We start from the raw sequence: 19,629 nt of genomic DNA on the forward strand, positions 1-19,629 counted from the left end.
GTCCATCTTGTTCCTCTAGTATCTTAGGTCATGGTGGTCACCCTGGGCAAGTTTCCACGTTGTATGATTCTATGCGTTCTATGTTATCCCACTTGGTCATCCACTCCCCTACACTCTAGGGGCATTTTGTTTACTTTCACTGAGGCCAATTAATCTATAAACCTGCACTTCTTTGGGATGTGGATGGAAACCGGAACACCCAACACAAAAACCACACCATCGCAGGTGCTAATTAACTCTATACAGACAACACCCGAGGTCAGGATCGAACCTGGGCCTCTGGTGCTGTGAAGGAGTTGCATCACTGCGCTGCCATTTCATCACTCTTCCCTGAAGGTTAACTTTACTAACTATCAATCCTGAGCAATGACACTCCTTCCAGTACATAATAATAATAATAATAATGCATTACATTTGTATAGCGCTTTTCTAAACACTCAAAGACGCTTTACAGGGTTTATTAAAACATAGAAAAATAAATAAATAAATAAGTAAACGAACAGAGAAGGAAAAATAAGGTGAGGTGACGGTCAGTGGTTGAAGGCAGTGCTGAACAGATGAGACTTCAGTGATGTTTTGAATGTGGTGAGTGAGGAGGAGTCTCTGATGGTCTGAGGTAGTGAGTTCCAGAGGGTGGGAGCAGCGATGGAGAAAGCCCTGTCCCCCCAGGATCTGAGTTTGGTCCGGATGGGGGGGGACAGGAGGTTAGCAACAACAGAGCGGAGGGTACGGGTGGGAGTGTGTCTGTGGAGGAGGTCAGTCAGGTAGGATGGGGCCAGGTTATGGAGGGCTTTGTAGGTCATGAGGAGGATTTTGTACTGGATTCTCTGGGGGATGGGGAGCCAGTGGAGCTTGTAAAGGACGGGGGTGATATGGTCACGGATCGGGGAGTGGGTGAATAGACGGGCAGCGGAGATACATTCTTTTACATCTTTGACGCTAATTGGAACATAGGTACTGATGTACCATTCTGTTCCTTGAGCCTAATCTACCATCCAGTTGAATTATCGGACCTACCTACCCACTTACCCACGTTGGTGTTAGTTTACGAGCTCCAACAGCGATTATAAATGACCCGTGCATCAATATAATCCGTTTGGTTGTACATAATCTTGACTGTCCCAGAAGAAATGGATTACATATATCTATCATAACAAATCATTTTTTACTCTTTAAGCATCTCGGTAAGACCATCTGTACTGAAGAGTGTAAAATAAACTGTGCTATGATAAAGGCATAGAATCACTCTGGATAATGGGCTAGACTCCTTTGGGGCCAATATATCCAATGTGGTACGATGCCGAGAACTAAACACTGCGTCCCACATGGTGTCCAACCAACTCATTCGCAATGTAAAAACTGAGTGGCTAAAGCAAGCATGTAACTATTAAATTGTCAATCAAATATCAAACTGACGAAATGAAGACATATCTGTGTAGGAAGGAACTGCAGGTGCTGGTTTACACCGAAGATAGACACAAAATGCTGGTGTAACTCAGCAAGACAGGTAGCATCTCTGGAGAGAAGGAATGGGTACGTTTCGGGTCGAGACCCTTCTTCAGACTGAACGTCAGTTGCGAGGGAAACTAGATAAATGGAAGGGGAAAAAGAGCATGTACGGAGTGAAAAGAACAGATCAAAGCAAGCTGTGGCGCGTCGAGAGAGGCCCGAAATAAAGGCAAGGAGCCGGGTATTTTGGGGCGTTTGATTTATTACTCAGTTATCAGACGGGTCGAGTCTGCTGGGATGGCTTTGCGCCCAAAACCTTGTCCTTCTATACCTAGTACCGGACCGCCCCCCTGGACTGGTTCATTCCCGTGCCGAGGGGTCGGTAGTGGTATGGCCCGACCCTTGGGAGCCGCCACAGGACCCCCCCCCCCCCAGAACCGGAGGCACGAACCGCACTGGTGGTCGCACAACCCGACCGGACCGCGTACGGAAATCGGTCGACAGAGGGGCCGGCGGAGGCACAGTTGGAGGGACAGGTGGTGGGAGGCGACCTCGTGGCCGAGGCTGGGCAATGTCTAAGTGGGCCGGCTTCAAGGCGATGATTGAGGAAATGTACAATGGTTCATTGTTGGGTGTGGGGGAAGGTGACAACGAGGTTGACAAACAGTAAAATCAATCAGGAGGACAGTGAAACTAGTCGGAGATCTAGGATGGGGAGAGATGGAGAGAGAGTGAAAGGTTACTTGAAGTTAGAGAAATCAATATTCATACCGCTGGGTTGTAAGCTGCCCAAGCGAAATATGCGAACAAGGACTAATGAAAAGGCAAATGACTAATAAAACCCTTCAATTTCTTTTTATGGATTTTCTTTTTATAGCTATTTCTTTTTATGCTGGCCCCTTATAGGTCTTGCTTTTTCCCTTCAATTCCAGTTTTTCCCCCCACTCTCCCAACTACAATCAGTCGGAAGAAGGATCCCGACCCAAAACGTCACCGATCCATTTTCCCCAGAGATTTTAAAGCCTAACACGTGGAGTTACTCCAGCACTTTGTGTCTATCTTTGGTGCAAACCGCATACTCAAGGTCAGGATCAAATCCAGGCCCGTAGGGGCTTTGACAGCAGTGTTAACAGATGCACCTCTCCGCTGCTCAGTTTTTTAATCGGCATCTTCTCTGTATTTGGAACTGGATCACTGGTGCACGGCCGATATGGCTGATCAGTATGGAAGGGGTACACATGCGTGATCCAGATGCCCTCGACAGTGTACACTGGCATACAGGGAACCTTTTTCCATCTGCTGCCTTGGCGGCGATGGGGACATAGCGTTCCCAGACTGGGCAACTGTACTTGGTGCTAGGGAAAGGTAGGAGGCAGGTGAAAGGTTCATTTACAGATGAGTGTGATCCTATGTTGTGTTTGCAAGCTCGTGTTATGCAGTTAGTGTCGCTCGGTTAGGGAAAGGAAACTGATGATTTAAGAAAATACAATTGGATAATTATCAATAAAGATATTTTCTACCTTGGTTGAGTGCTCCAAAGACGTACAGGTGTGTAGGTTAATTGACTGGGTAAATGTAAAAATTGTCCCGAGTGTGTGTAGGATAGCGTTAATGTGCGGGGATCGCTGGGCGGCGCGGACTCGGTGGGCTGAAGGGCCTGCTTCCGCGCTAAATCTAAAAAATCTGTATCTCTAAATCTAAATCTAACCAAATACATTCCAATTTCTGCATCCAAACTGCATGCTCTCCCCACCCCCCCCCCCCACCCCCCACAATCAGCCTGAAGAAGGGTCCCGATCTGAAACATCACCTACCATGTTCTCCAAATTAAATTATCAATCAAATTTTGGATAATCATGAATAAAGATTATTTTCTACCTTGGTAGACCAAATGGATTCCAATTTTTTGGTCATGGTCAGGCCACAAACCCTGCACTTACAACAAATAGTTCAGTTTAGTTTGTGGTCATCTGCACCGAGGTACAGTGAAAAGCTTTTGTAACGTGCTAACCAGCCAGCAGAACCAACCAGTGAAAATGGTGCCAAACTGGCGACTCTGTATACTGTCTCAGTGTACAACTGCTATCCACGTACTGTATCTGAGATGCTTATCGAAGATGTATCTAAGTGCTTATGGATCGTGACACTCCAGCACTTTGTAATATTTTTTCTTCTGTAAACCAGCACCTGCAGTTCCTTGTGCTTGAAGATCGACACGAAATGCTGGAGTAACTCAACGGGTCAGGCAGCATCTCTTGAGAAAAGGAACAGATGACGTTTCCGGTCAGAACCCTTCTTCAGACTGGGGGTCTCGAGAGGGTGGAAGGCCACCCAGGGGAGTCCAAGAGGAGGAGGATTGTTGGAGGCAGGAGAAAGGGTTGTCACTTGGTGGTGAGGACTCCTTCCCTTAGGAAAAGGCACAGACGTGGAGATGGTGGGAAATCTTCGGCACAAACCAGCATCAGTTCCTTCCTACACGTCCCCTCTCTCTGGGTAGGAAAATAACTGCAGATGCTGGTACAAACCGAAGGTATCACAAAACGCTGGAGTAACTCAGCGGGTCAGGCAGCATCTCAGGAGAGAAGGAATGGGTGACGTTTCGGGTCGAGACCCTTCATGAAGTCTGAAGAAGGGTCTCGACCCGAAACGCCACCCATTCCTTCTCTCCTGAGATGCTGCCTGACCCGCTGAGCATTACTCCAACATTTTGTAATCCTCCCCCCGTCTGCACCTGTTCAATAATTTTATTCAATGATATTTACAGGCACTCAGAACCAGTGGGGTCCAGGCAATCGAGAGCCTAATGGCATTGCTTATTATTTTATAAAATCATTTCACTTGCTAATCATGTCACATCGAACACAGGACCATTCTGTACCAGAGTGGATTTGCATGCAAATACATCCAGAAGTGGTGTTCTGAAGCAAATGATGAAGGCTCATTAATAAATGTCATCAGCATCAAATCACTTCCTGAATAGTTATTTCCCCCTCTTCGTTCATCAGGAAAACCGCAGGGTTTAATCGGAGAACGATTACAAGACGCAGGTTGCAAACGCATCCATACAAGGACGACTTCATTTGTATGAGTGTTGCCATTCATTTTTTAAATTGCAAAAAAAATAATAAAGTGGGGTTTTTTTCGCAACAAACTGCAAACGATGATCTGAAAGGAAAGAAACAGTGCGAGTGGAGGAAATAAACAAAATTAATGGGTGTTTCGAGACGCTGGCCTTTCATCAAGATTGTAAAGAGACCCAGAGAGAGGCATGTATAAGAAAATAACTGCAGATGCTGGTACAAATCGAAGGTATTTATTCACAAAATGTTGGAGTAACTCAGCAGGTCAGGCAGCATCTCAGGAGAGAAGGAATGGGTGACGTTTCAGGTCGAGACCCTTCTTCAGAGAGGCATGTATTAGGTTCATCAGTTCTAGGAGCAGAATTAGGCCATTCGGCCCATCAAGTCTACTCTGCCATTCAATCATGGCTGATCTAGGTTTCCCTCTCAATCCTATTCTCCCACCTTCTCCCCATAACTCCTGACGCCTGTAATAATCAAGAATTGATCAATCTCCTCCTTACAAATATCCATTGAGTTGGCCTCCACAGCCGTCTGTGGTAATGAATTCCATGGGGGGGGGGGGGGGGGGGGTGTGGAGGGGTTGGGACTTTCCAAGGTGAGGAGAAGCAGTGGAGACAGAAGAAGGGTTCACCATTGGGTGGTGATGACTCCTTCCCGTAGAGAAAGGCGCCGGGTCGATGGAAGAAAAGCTTGACGCATGGCGGGCCCAGAACTCAGAGGTGGGGGCGGAGGGGCTACAAAGGTGAACACTGCAACTCAGGAAAGGCCGATGACTATGGGGGATTTGCAATCCAGATTCATCGCAAATGAACTCAACTGATAACATTATATTTTGTGTAGCAAGGAACTGCAGATGCTGATTTACACTGAAGATAGATACAAAAGACTGGAGTATCTCAGCTGGACAGGCAGCATCTCTGGAGAGAAGGAATGGGTGATGTTTCGGGTCAAGACCTTCAGACTCAAGGAGGAGTCTGAAGAAAGGTTTCGACCCGAAACGTCACCCATTCCTTTTCTTCAGAGATGCTGCCCGTCCCGCTGGGTTACACTAGCTTTTTGTGTCTATCTTCAGCATTTAGAACTAACTATTGATTTTGGAAGATTTGATAAAGGTATTAAAGGAATTTCATGGGATGGGCAGGACTTTGGTGGCAAGTCCTGGGTGTTGGTGGACAAGAGAGGGTTCATGTGTTTGAGGCAGTTCCAATCGTCAGCTGGCCAGTGTGCAATTCCCTACTTGGGCTACGGACCCACCTCCTCTCCCACCAGCGTGACTTTCCATAACTCAGTGTTGATGTCACCCTTTGTCCCTTATCGAAACATAGAAACATAGAAAATAGGTGCAGGAATAGGCCATTCGGCCCTTCGAGCCTGCACTGCCATTCAATATGATCATGGCTGATCATCCAACTCAGTATCCTGTACCTGCCTTCTCTCCATACCCCCTGATCCCTTTAGCCACAAGGGCCACATCTAACTCCCTCTTAAATATAGCCAATGAACTGGCCTCAATTACCTTCTGTGGCAGAGAATTCCACAGATTCACCACTCTGTGTGAAAAAAAACGTTCTCATCTCGGTCCTAAAAGACTTCCCTCTTATCCTTAAACTGAGACCCCTTGTTCTGGATTTCCCCAACATCGGGAACAATCTTCCTGCATCTAGCCTGTCCAACCCCTTAAGAATTTTGTAAGTTTCTATAAGATCCCCCCTCAATCTTCTAAATTCCAGCGAGTACAAGCCGAGTCTATCCAGTCTTTCTTCATATGAAAGTCCTGCCATCCCAGGAATCAATCTGGTGAACCTTCTCTGTGCTTCCTCTATGGCAAGAATGTCTTTCCTCAGATTTGGGTGTGAAGAAGTTGGCAACCCTATACTAATAAGGGACAAGGGCGGGACAAACCAATTTAGCCCCAAATATGGGATGTCCCGGCTAATACGGGACAGTTGGCAACCATGAGTAAGACCCCATGACAAAATGTGGTAATGAAATGACAATTTAAACTTCTTTATCTGTGTAATGGCAAGGTGGTGAGATGTGCCCAGGCAGGACAAGTAAAGAAAAACCGAGTCAAAATCTAATGAAAGATGAAAAATATATAACATAAAGCGTGGGAGTAATTCAGGGGGTCAGGCAGCATTTGTGGAGGACATGATAATAGGCGACATATCGAGTCACCTATCCATATCCTCCAGAGAGTGGATGGTACAGTGTTGCAGCAGTAGTGTGGCTGCCTCACAGCGCCAGAGACGTGGGTTCAATCCTGACCACAGGTACTGTCCGTTTGGAATTTGGAGAGGCTAGATGCGGGAAGATTGTTCCCGATGTTGGGGAAGTCCAGAACCAGGGGTCACAGCTTAAGGATAAGGGGGAAGTCTTTTAGGACCGAGATGAGAAAACATTTCTTCACACAGAGAGTGGTGAGTCTGTGGAATTCTCTGCCACAGAAGGTAGTTGAGGCCAGTTCATTGGCTATATTTAAGAGGGAGTTAGATGTGGCCCTTGTGGCTAAAGGGATCAGGGGGTATGGAGAGAAGGCAGGTACAGGTTACTGAGCTGGATGATCAGCCATGATCATATTGAATGGCGGTGCAGGCTCGAAGGGCCGAATGGCCTACTCCTGCGCCTATTTTCTATGTTTCTATGTACCTTCTCCCGATGTGGGTTTTCTACTGGAGGGCTCCAGTTTCCTCCTACACTCCAAATACATACAAGCTTGTGGGTCGATTGACTTTAAAAACATTGTAAATGATCCCTTGTGTGCCAGTGTACGCGGCAATCACTGGTCGGACCTGGTGTGCCAGCTTGGTGCACTGTATTTCCACCCTGTATTTCTAAAGTCTAAAAATGCTACCTGACCCGTTGTGTTACTCCGACGCTTTGTCTAAACCAGCATCCGCAGTCCCTTGCGTCTAAACGATAGATGTCGGCATGAACATCATAAATGATTCTCTCACTGGAGTAACTCAGCAGGTCTGGCAGCATCTCGGGAGGGTCTGAAGGGTCTCGACCCGAAACGTCACCCATTCCTTCTCTCCCGAGATGCTGCCTGACCTGCTGAGTTACTCCAGCATTTTGTGAATAAATACCTTCGATTTGTACCAGCATCTGCAGTTATCTTCTTATAATAAATGATTCTCTGCTGTTCTCATAATTCGGATGCACCGTGCAAAAATTAATAATTCAGGAAATTAAGAAACACTTCTGTGTGAACGGGATCTCAACAGCGATGATTTCTCTGGCCAAACTGCAACTAGACAGCTGCTGGATGGACTCAGTAAGGAAGCAATAAAGCTCAGAAATATAAGAGCCCAGATTTGGCCGCTTGTTCGGGAAATTTCACGGCTGTTCAACGCAAGTCACATTTGGTATTCACCACTTGCCTCTTCAAATTGCAAGGCTGGTTGTGATGATGTAGAACCAATGCCAACACACTCTTGGCTCAGAGCGAGAGAGGTCTTGAGGGAAGGCAATATGACCAGGAGACTGTGCGATCAGAAACCTGCTATATAGTGTTTTAATCAGTTTACGAGGGTGTGTTTATCTATGTTCATGTTATAGGAGCAGAATTAGGCCGTTCGGCCCACGACATTTAATAGGAATCCGAGGGGTAACTTTTTCACACAAAGGGTGGTGGGTGTGTGGAACAAGCTGCCAGAGGAGGTACAAGAAGATAACTGCAGATGCTGGTACAAATCGAAGGTATTTATTCACAAAATGCTGGAGTAACTCAGCAGGTCAGGCAGCATCTCGGGAGAGAAGGAATGGGTGACGTTTCGGGTCGAGACCCTTCTGAAGGGTCTAAAGGGTCTCGGCCCGAAACGTCACCCATTCCTTCTCTCCCGAGATGCTGCCTGACCTGCTGAGTTACTCCAGCATTTTGTGAATAAATGCCAGAGGAGGTAGTCGAGGCTGGGACTATCCCGTCGTTTAAGAAACAGTTAGACAGGTACATGGATAGGACAGGTTTGGATGGATGTGGACCAAGCGCAGGCAAGTGGTCCTAGTGTAGCTGGGACATTGATGGCCGGTGTGGGCAAGTTAGGCCGTTATCCACACTGTATCACTCTATGACTCTCTGACAAGTCGTTTGTGGAGCAAAACTAGCTCCATTCTGTCCTGCCCTCTTGCCCCATATCCCTCTGTAAACAGGACTTGGAAAGCTTTGTGCAATCCTTAATCTGTTTCAAACCATTGCAGACCTCGCCACATGACCTCTGGCCATCTATTTATTAGTCCCACCGGGACCAGACCTTTCTGACCCTGGTGCCCTAAGGCAATGATAAATGCTCAGCTTTATAGATTTGACTCCAGCCTGTCAATGGCCAAGATATGGGTGTCAGGGCAAGATGAACATACTGCAAGGGAATCAATTGATACTCAATCTTTCCATGTCTCCTTGGACCGCCTTGGAGTCAGAAACAGAAGCTCATTTTACATCGCATTCTGCTGCTACGAAATCGTACTTCAGCTGATGTATGAAGTTGTCAACTTGAGATACGGTCTTCACCCGAAACCTCTGGGACTTGTGGCTTTGTAGTTTTACCTCCTTGATTACTGCAGTTCGATGCCTTCACACAGCGAGTCGTTCGTAAGTACCTCCCCGGGGCAGGACTGTTCTCAGTGCCTCTTGTCCCACAGTCGACCACAGGGATCGCCCACTCCCCATCGCGCTCATGTTTCCACATTACTTTCAGTGTCCAAGGACTGGGCAGAGATGAGAAACAAAGGCGCTGTGGTATGAACACTTGGATATTAACTGAGGTTGGGAAGCTTGGCTGAGATGTCTTCACAGTTGAGCATCTCAGCTTCAATAGTTTAGATTAGTTTAGTTTTGTGATGCAGCGTGGAGGCAGGCCCTTCGGCCCACCGAGACTGTGCTGGGAAAGGATCACAGTTATCCACGTTATCCCAGTTTCACAATTTACAGAAGCCAATTAACCAACGAACCTGCACGTCTCTGGGATGTGGGAGGAAACCGGAGAAAACCCACGCGGTCACAGGGAGAACATGCAAACTCCACACAGATAGCACCCGAGGTCAAGATCGAACCCGGGACTCTAGCGCTGTGAGCTAGCAACTCTATCGCTGCGCCGCCCTGTATTAAAACAAGGGGGGGGGGGGGGGGGGGAACAAATAATAGGAGACACAAGGAACTGCAGATGCTGGTTTATGAAAAAAACTGACACAAAGTGTTGGAATAACTCAGTGGGTCAGGCAGCATCTCTGGAGGATATGGATAGCTGATGTTTCATGTTGGGATCCTGGTTCAAGGACTGAGGTTTGAGGTGACTGGGGAAAGGTTTTATGGGGAACCTGAAGGTTAACTTTTATTTTACCCAAATAGTGGTGGGTGTATGGAAGAAGGTGCCAGAGGAAGTAGTTTGGCAGGTACTATCGCAGATAATTAGACAGGTACATGGATAGTGTAGGTTTGGAGTGATATGGGCCAAAAGCAGGCAGGTAGGATTAGTGTAGATGGGGCATGTTGGTCGGTGTGGGCAGGTTGGGTCAAAGGGCCTGTTTCCACACTGTATGACTGTCTCTCTCCCTCTCTCTAAATGCCGGTCATCTGTGGAATTCTCTGCCTCAGAAGGCAGTGGAGGCCAATTCTCTGAATGCATTCAAGAGAGAGCTAGATAGAGCTCTTAAGGATAGCGGAGTCAGGGGGTACGGGGAGAAGGCAGGAACGGGGTACTGATTGAGAATGATCAGCCATGATCACATTGAATGGCGGTGCTGGCTCGAAGGGCCAAATGCCCTCCTCCTGCACCTATTGTCTATTATCTATTGTCTATTGTCATTTTTCACACTGCATGACTCTAGACCCTTCCCATTCGTGAGTGTCAACTCCCGAACCAAACAACAGTGTTGCATGACTAGCCTTTGTAGAGTTGGTCTGAGCATAATTGAGGATACTTTGGGAAGAGTGAAAGAAGGGGATTGTCCCGCATTTCACGGCCTGTCTCTTTTCCACCGTGCAGGTACATGGCAATCATTCATCCGCTGAAACCAAGGTTGTCAGCGACTGCGACCAAAGTGGTCATTGGAGTCATCTGGACGGTGGCACTGTCCCTTGCCTTTCCACAGTGCTATTACTCCAAGACGGAAGAGTTCCCGGGCAGGGTGGTGTGTTACGTGGAGTGGCCCGAGAATGAAGACGACAGCAAAACTCCCGAAACCACGTAAGCCAATTTACAATGCCACCCCTCCCCTTCCCTTCCCTCCCCCCTCCTCAGTTGTAGGAGACACCCCTTGCTAATCCAGGATAGAAAAAACACTGCATCTGCGCATTGTGCGTGAGGTACACACAAAAAATGCTGGAGTAACTCAGCGGGTCAGGCAGCATCTCAGGAGAGAAGGAATGGGTGACGTTTCGGGTCGAGACGGTCGAGACACTTCAGACTGAAGACGGGTCTCGACTCAAAACGCCACCCATTCCTTCTCTCCCGAGATGCTGCCTGACCCGTTGAGTTACTCCAGCATTTTGTGTCTACCTTCGATTTAAACCAGCATTTGCAGGGTTTTTTTCCTATGCTATGTGCATGAGGGTTTTGTTTTTACTGCGTCACACAATGCTTACAGATACCACAATGTTATTGTGAAGACTGATGATACAATCGTGTTCCCAAACATGTTCCCAATGTTGGGGGAGTCCAGAACCAGGGGCCACAGTTTAAGAGTAAGGGGTAGGCCATTTAGAACGGAGATGAGGAAAAACGTTTTCAGTCAGAGAGTTGTAAATCTGTGGAATTCTCTGCCTCTGAAGGCAGTGGAGGCCAATTCTCTGAATGCATTCAAGAGAGCTAGATAGAGCTCTTAAGGATAGCGGAGTCAGGGGGTATGGGGAGAAGGCAGGAACGGGGTACTGATTGAGAATGATCAGCCATGATCACATTGAATGGTGGTGCTGGCTCGAAGGGCTGAATGGCCTACTCCTGCACCTATTGTCTATTCATTGTAGGAAAGCAATAGTTCCAAACTTATTAATGTCCTTATTAATGTTCTAGGGTGGCACGGTGGTGCAGCGGTACAGTTGTTGCCTTACAGCGCCAGAGACCAGAGTTCTGTAGGAAAATAACTGCAGATGCTGGTACAAATCGAAGGTAGACACAAAATGCTGGAGTAACTCAGCGGGTCAGGCAGCATCTCTGGAGAGAAGGAATGGGTGACGTTTCGGGTCGAGACCCTTAGAGTTCGATTGCGACTACAGGCGCTGTCTGTAGAGAGTTTGTATGACCGCGTGGGTTTTCTCGGAGATCTTCGGTAAATTGTTCCTGGGATAGTATTAATGTGCGGCGATCGCTGTGTTAATGTGCGGGGAGCACTGGTGGACTCAATAGGCCAAAGCACCCATTTCCTCACTGCATCTCTAAACTAATCTAAAACATAGACAAGATTGCTTGGAATGTCAAAATATTCTGCTTATTCTCCGTCATTTGCATCTTATCCAATTGCACGCCTATACAATGCAAAACACACATATAGTTCTGCAAGTTATTTGTTACTGCCCTTTAGAGTGTACGTGACAGGGAAATGCAGTAGCCCAAAGGTACACAGAAAGATCTCTGCGCAAAGAGAGCAAACTGAAGGTCACATTCTGATAGGGGTCAGAACATTAGTTCAGTCTGAAGAAGGGTCTCGATCCAAAACATCACCCATTCCTTCTCTCCAGAGATGCTGCCTGACCCGCTGAGTTACTCCAGCATTTTGTGCCCACCTTCGATTTAAACCAGCGTCTGCAGTTTTCTTACCTTCACATTAGTTTTGTTTAGTTTGTTGTCAGGAGTGCCAAGCTACAGTGAAACGCCTTTTTGTTAACAGATTCCACAAGCATCTCCCATGCTTCTTGAGAAGTGTTGATGCCTATAACGAAAATTAAATTAAACATGTTCAAGACTAAGGGGGACATGGTGTCACAGTGGGTTGGAGTTGCTGACTTACAGCACCAGAGACCCGGGTTTGACCCTGACTATCTGTCGGGAGTTAGTACCTTCTCCCAGTGATCGCGTGAGTTTCCTCAGGGTGCTCTGGTTTCCTCCCATACCCAATGACCTGCAGGTTTGTAGTTTGGAGTACTGTGTGCAGTTTTGGTCTCCAAATTTGAGGAAGGATATTCTTGCTATTGAGGGCGTGCAGCGTAGGTTTACTAGGTTAATTCCCGGAATGGCGGGACTATCACCTGTTGAAAGACTGGAGTGACTAGGCTTGTATACACTGGAATTTAGAAGGATGAGAGGAGATCTTATTGAAACGTATAAGATTATTAAGGGGTTGGACACGTTAGAGGCAGGAAACATGTTCCCAATGTTGGGGGAGTCCAGAACAAGGGGCCACAGTTTAAGAATAAGGGGTAGGCCATTTAGAACTGAAATGAGGAAAAACATTTTCAGTCAGAGAGTTGTGAATCTGTGGAATTCTCTGCCTCAGAAGGCAGTGGAGGGCAATTCTCTGAATGCATTCAAGAGAGAGCCGGATAGAGCTCTTGAGGATAGCGGAGTCAGGGGGTATGGGGAGAAGGCAGGAACGGGGTACTGATTGAGAATGATCAGCCATGATCACATTGAATGGCGGTGCTGGCTCGAAGGGCCAAATGGCCTCCTCCTGCACCTATTGTCTATTGTCTATTGTCTATTAATTGGCCCTCTGTAAATTGTCGCGTGCGTGAAGGCAGGAGTGGATGCAATAGTGGGATAACATACAACTAGGGTGAACAAGTCATCGATGGGTCGGTGGGTCGAAGGCCTATTTCCATGCTGGATCTCCAAACTAGACTTTAGACTTTACTTTAGAGATACAGCTTGGATAGCGGCTGGCCCCATCCTACACACTAGGGCCAATGTACAATTGACAGAAGTCAATTAACCTCCAAGCCTGAGCGTCTTTGGAGTGTAGGAGGAAACCGGAGAAAACCTACGCGGTCACGGGGCGAACGTGCAAACTCCGTTCAGACAGCACCTATAGTCAGGATCGAACCCCAGTGCCTGGCGCTGTAAGGCAGCAACTCTACCGCTGCGCCACCGTGCCTCCCTCTAAACCACATTAAAAGCCACGGGTGGTTACTCTGATACTGAAACGCGAGTGCTTTCGCAAAAGGTTTCTGTGGGAGCTCAAGGGAATACCAAACAGGACATTATGACATGTATTGCAGCTTATCCAGTCCACACAGGCAGTATTTACGTATTCAGTCACAAGTTACACTGTGTTTAGAAAAAGTGGTTACCTGAGAGCAGTAGCCAAACAGGATATTTGTCGTACGCGATCCTTCCTTCAGGGTGATTGATAAGTCACGAAATAGGCCCGTGTCATTGTCAGCTGTATCCACACAGCACTGAGGACTGAAGACAGCCCCAAACTCTGTCTCAGCGACATTTTAAGGTTTAAAGAAAAGTCCCGACCCAAAATATCACCTGTCCTTTTTCTCCAGAGATGCTGCCTGACCTGCTGAGTTCCTCCAGCACTTTGTGTTTTACAGTGTTGAGCAAAGAATGCATTTACTATCACAGAGTCTGAAACAGGGCCATCAGCCCATCTGATACAGGCCCACCAGCCCATCTGATACAACACCAATTTACATTAGGAGATGCAACACCTGTCCCTTTACCTCCCTGATCCTATTCTTGCAGCTTCCACGCTGTATCTCAAAACTACACTAAGCCTCTGACCCAGTAATTAGAGTAGTCAGGATTGATCCAGGCCTCGTGCTGTCAGGCAGCAACTCTACCGCCGTGCCGCCCTTCACCACAGTCTGGAAGGTAACAGATATTTAGGAAGAAAGAGAGAACGTAGGAGACTGGGAGACAGCAAGTAACACCAGTAGAAAGGAAAGTGTTGTAATCTGGTAGCAGGGAAATTGAAAGAGGACACGTGGAACATATGATTATGTTAACGTTGATTTATGTTTGAATTTTGTAACCAGCAGAATAAATAAGGGAATACCAGCTGATGAGGTACATTTTGACTTCCTGAAAGCCTTAGGCTTGTATAGAATAGAATTCCTTTATTGTCATTGCAACAGGTACAACAAAATCAAAATAGCAATCCTGACAGTGCATAACACACGAGAAATAAAACATATATACAATAAATGCAAATGCAAGATGTAACAACCAAACGAGTAGTTGATAAATAAATAAATAAACACAGGAATGAATATGGATCACATAGTGCAGTTTTAAAAAGTGTAACCTAGTGCTGAAAGTCAGTGTAACAGTGCGTATCAGTGTTTGAGTTTTAAAGAGCAACAAAAGTTAACTAAAAAGGCAATACGGGGAGAAAAGATGAGGTATGAGGGTAAACTAGCCAATAATATAAAGGAGGATAGCAAAAGTTTTTTTAGCTACGTGAAGAGGAAAAAAATAGTCAAGGCAAATGTGGGTCCCTTGAAGACAGAAGCAGGGGAATTTATTATGGGGAACAAAGAAATGGCAGATGAGTTAAACCGTTACTTTAGATCTGTCTTCACTGAGGAAGATACACACAATCTCCCAAATGTTCTAGGGGCCGGAGAACCTAGGGTGATGGAGGAACTGAAGGAAATCCACATTAGGCAGGAAATGGTTTTGGGTAGACTGATGGGACTGAAGGCTGATAAATCCCCAGGGCCTGATGGTCTGCATCCCAGGGTACTTAAGGAGGTGGCTCTAGAAATAGTGGAAGCATTGGAGATCATTTTTCAATGTTCTATAGATTCAGGATCAGTTCCTGTGGATTGGAGGACAGCAAATGTTATCCCACTTTTTAAGAAGGGAGGGAGAGAGAAAACGGGTAACTATAGACCAGTTAGTCTGACATCAGTGGTGGGGAAGATGCTGGAGTCAATTATAAAAGACGAAATTGCTGAGCATTTGGATAGCAGTAACGGGATCATTCCGAGTCAGCATGGATTTACGAAGGGGAAATCATGCTTGACAAATCTACTGGAATTTTTTGAGGATGTAACTAGGAAAATTGACAGGGGAGAGTCAGTGGATGTGGTGTACCTCGACTTTCAGAAAGCCTTCGACAAGGTCCCACATAGGAGATTAGTGGGCAAAATTAGGGCACATGGTATTGGGGGTAGGGTACTGACATGGATAGAAAATTGGTTGACAGACAGAAAGCAAAGAGTGGGGATAAATGGGTCCCTTTCGGAATGGCAGGCAGTGACCAGTGGGGTACCGCAAGGTTCGGTGCTGGGACCCCAGCTATTTACGATATACATTAATGACTTAGACGAAGGGATTAAAAGTACCATTAGCAAATTTGCAGATGATACTAAGCTAGGGGGTAGTGTGAATTGTGAGGAAGATGCAATAAGGCTGCAGGGTGACTTGGACAGGTTGTGTGAGTGGGCGGATACATGGCAGATGCAGTTTAATGTAGATAAGTGTGAGGTTATTCACTTTGGAAGTAAGAATAGAAAGGCAGATTATTATCTGAATGGTGTCAAGTTAGGAGGAGGGGGAGTTCAACGAGATCTGGGTGTCCTAGTGCATCAGTCAATGAAAGGAAGCATGCAGGTACAGCAGGCAGTGAAGAAAGCCAATGGAATGTTGGCCTTCGTAACAAGAGGAGTTGAGTATAGGAGCAAAGAGGTCCTTCTACATTTGTACCGGGCCCTGGTGAGACCGCACCTGGAGTACTGTGTGCAGTTTTGGTCTCCAAATTTGAGGAAGGATATTCTTGCTATGGAGGGCGTGCAACGTAGGTTCACTAGGTTAATTCCCGGAATGGCGGGACTGTCGTATGTTGAAAGGCTGGAGCGATTGGGCTTGTATACACTGGAATTTAGAAGGATGAGGGGGATCTTATTGAAACATATAAGATAATTAGGGGATTGGACACATTAGAGGCAGGAAACATGTTCCCAATGTTGGGGGAGTCCAGAACAAGGGGCCACAGTTTAAGAATAAGGGGTAGGCCATTTAGAACGGAGATGAGGAAGAACTTTTTCAGTCAGAGAGTGGTGAAGGTGTGGAATTCTCTGCCTCAGAAGGCAGTGGAGGCCAGTTCGTTGGATGCTTTCAAGAGAGAGCTGGATAGAGCTCTTAAGGATAGCGGAGTGAGGGGGTATGGGGAGAAGGCAGGAACGGGGTACTGATTAAGAGTGATCAGCCATGATCGCATTGAATGGCGGTGCTGGCTCGAAGGGCTGAATGGCCTACTCCTGCACCTATTGTCTATTGTCTATTGTCTATTGTTCAGTTCACGTATGGCTCTGGGGTAAAAACTGTTTGAGTCTGTTTGTGCGAGATTTGATCGACCTGAGACGTCGACCAGAGGGCAGAAGATCAAACAGATGGTGGCCAGGGTGCGATGGGTCTTTTATTATTTTGTCTGCTCTGCTGAGGCAGTTTAGGCCGAATAGGTGCTCCAGAGAGGGCAGTGAGCAGCCGATGATCTTCTGGGCCATCTTGATTACCCTCTGAAGGGCCTTCCTGTCCGTCTGAGCCGCTGGCATACCATGTGGTTATACAGTATGCCAGCACACTCTCGATGGAGCAGCGGTAGAAGGTCATCATGAGCTTCTCCTGCAAGTGGAGTCTCTGCTGTGCCTTCTTCACTATGGTAATGGTGTTGGTAGACCAGGTGAGATCCTCTGCGATGTGCTTACCCAGGAACCTGAAAGCGGGTACCCTTTCCACACAGTCCCCATTAATGTAGAGTGGGTCGGGTTCTGCACTGGTTTTCCGGTAGTCTATTATAAGTTCTTTTGTTTTTGAGGAGTTCAGGACAAGATTGTTCACTGAACACCATGCTGCCAGTCTTTGGATTTCATCCCTGTAGGCTGCCTCATCTCCTCCTGAGACGAGTCCAACCACAGTCGTGTCATCCGCGAACTTGATGATGGTGTTGGTGGGATGGGTGGGGGCAGTCATGAGTGTAGAGGGAGTAGAGGATGGGGCTCAACACACAGCCCTGTGGTGAGCCAGTGCTCAGTGTAAGGGTGGAGGAGAGGTGAGAGCCTATTCTGACGGTCTGGGGGCAGTTGGTCAGGATGTCCTTGATCCATTGGCAGTTGGTTTGGGAAAATCCAAGGTCAGAAAGTTTGGTGACCAGTCTGCCCGGGATGACTGTGTTAAAGGCAGAGCTGAAGTCTAGGAAAAGCATCCTCACATAGCTCCCCTGGTGTTCAAGGTGGGTCAGTGTAGTGTGAAGAGCAGTGGCAATGGCATCCTCTGTAGACCTATTTGCTCTGTAGGCAAACTGGTATGGGTTGAAGGTGGGTGGGAGGTTGGCTTTTATGTGCTGCAGGACCAGCCTCTCGAAGCACTTTGTGATGACCGGTGTGAGTGCTACCGGACGGTAGTCGTTAAGGCCGCTGATGACAGTCTTTTTCGGCAGTGGGATGATTGTGGCAGACTTCAGGCAGGGAGGGATGATGGATTTTGATAGGGACAGGTTGAAGATTTTTGTGAAGACCCTAGATAGCTGGTCTGCACATTCCTTCAACACTGGAAGTTAGAAGGATGAGAGGGGATCTTATCGAAACATATAAAATTATTAAGGGGTTGGACACATTAGAGGCAGGAAACATGTTCCCAATGTTGGGGGAGTCCAGAACCAGCGGCCACATTTTAAGAATAAGGGGTAGGCCATTTAGAACGGAGATGAGGAAAAGCTTTTTCAGTCAGAGAGTTGTAAATCTGTGGAATTCACTGCCTCAGAAGGCAGTGGAGGCCAATTCTCTGAATGTATTCAAGAGAGCTAGATAGAGCTCTTAAAGATAGCGGAGTCAGGGGGTACGGGGAGAAGGCAGGAACGGGATACTGATTGAGAATGATCAGCCATGATCACATTGAATGGTGGTGCTGGCTCGAAGGGCCGAATGGCCTACTCCTGCACCTATTGTCTAATAGATGAAACAGCGAGTGGAATTTACGATGGAAGAAAGCAATGTATTAAAAATATACGGGTGGGGTATTTTAAAACTCATTAGAGATTGATTGACGCTGGTATTCAAAGGGACCTTCATATCTTTGCATGTCAGTCCCTGCAAGTTAACATACAGGCTTAGCAAGCAAATAGGAATGCAAATGGCATGTTGGCCTTGATAGTGAAATGCATTCAAAACCAAGTGGAGACATCTTGTTCTAATTTTAAAGAAGACAGCTGAAGTCACAACTGGGATAATGTGCACAGGTCTGGTCTAGTGAACGACAGATGAACTTGCAATTGAGGGGGTGTGTTAATTGACACCAGGGATTGAAACAGTGCCTTAAACATGAAGTGTTCAATTAGGAGCAGATTTAGGCCGTTCAGCCCGTCGAGTCTAATCTGCCATTCAATCATAAGGTCAAAAGGAATAGGAGTAGAATTGGGCCATTTGGCCCATCAAGTCTTCTCCACCATTCAATCATGGCTGATCTATCTCTCCCTCCTAACCCCATTCTCCTGCCTTCTCCCCACAACCTCCAACACCCATACTAATCAAGAGTCTGTATTGTTAATGTTAGTACACTAATCTGTACCAACACATCACACATGGATGATCTATCTTTCCTTCTCAACCCCATTCTCCCAGTAACCTTTACTTTATGTACTTCCTCAACAAAATCCTTTGAATTCTGAAGACATGTTGTGCTACAAATTGAGCAAGAGTTATTAACAAATGGATTAAGTTTTCAGAACAGGTTCTGCCAAATAGTTGCTTTGGAATGAGAATATTCTCCACCCTAACAATGTCAAACGTGAGCAAAGCTATTGGAAATACAAAGCAGGTCTGACAGCAAGTAGAAGAGGAAATAGCTGATTAAATGTTTAGTTTAGTTTTGTTTAGAGATACAGCGTGGAAACAGGCTCTTCGGTCCACCGAATTCGCACATCAACAGAAGCCTAAACACACTTGAGACAATTTACACTGATACCAAATATACAAACCCAAGCCAATTAACGTACAAACTTGTACATCTTTGGAGTGCAGGAGGAAACCGAAGATCTCAGAGAAAACCCACGCAGGTCACGGGGAGAAGGTACAATCTCCGCACAGACAGCACCCGTGGTCAGGATCGAACCCGGGTCTCCAGCGCTGCAAAGCAGCGACACTACCACTTGGCCACCCTAGAAGAGCCATCTGTTCACAACTCAAGCTGTGAGCAATAGGGCAACACTGCAT

At 46.7% G+C, this 19,629-nt stretch overlaps 1 protein-coding gene across 1 annotated transcript in view; it reads left to right on the plus strand.

Annotated features, from left to right (window-relative positions):
* Nucleotides 1-19,629, plus strand: part of LOC144610468 (substance-P receptor-like) — a 62,982-nt gene that overhangs the window by 25,363 nt on the left and 17,990 nt on the right. The window contains exon 2 of the mRNA XM_078429202.1: nucleotides 10,517-10,717. Within this exon, the coding sequence (XP_078285328.1) occupies nucleotides 10,517-10,717 (201 nt within the window). The remainder of the gene's footprint in view (nucleotides 1-10,516; nucleotides 10,718-19,629) is intronic.

The sequence above is a fragment of the Rhinoraja longicauda genome, chromosome 36 (genome assembly GCF_053455715.1).
Source record: "Rhinoraja longicauda isolate Sanriku21f chromosome 36, sRhiLon1.1, whole genome shotgun sequence".
Lineage (NCBI taxonomy): Eukaryota > Metazoa > Chordata > Chondrichthyes > Rajiformes > Arhynchobatidae > Rhinoraja > Rhinoraja longicauda.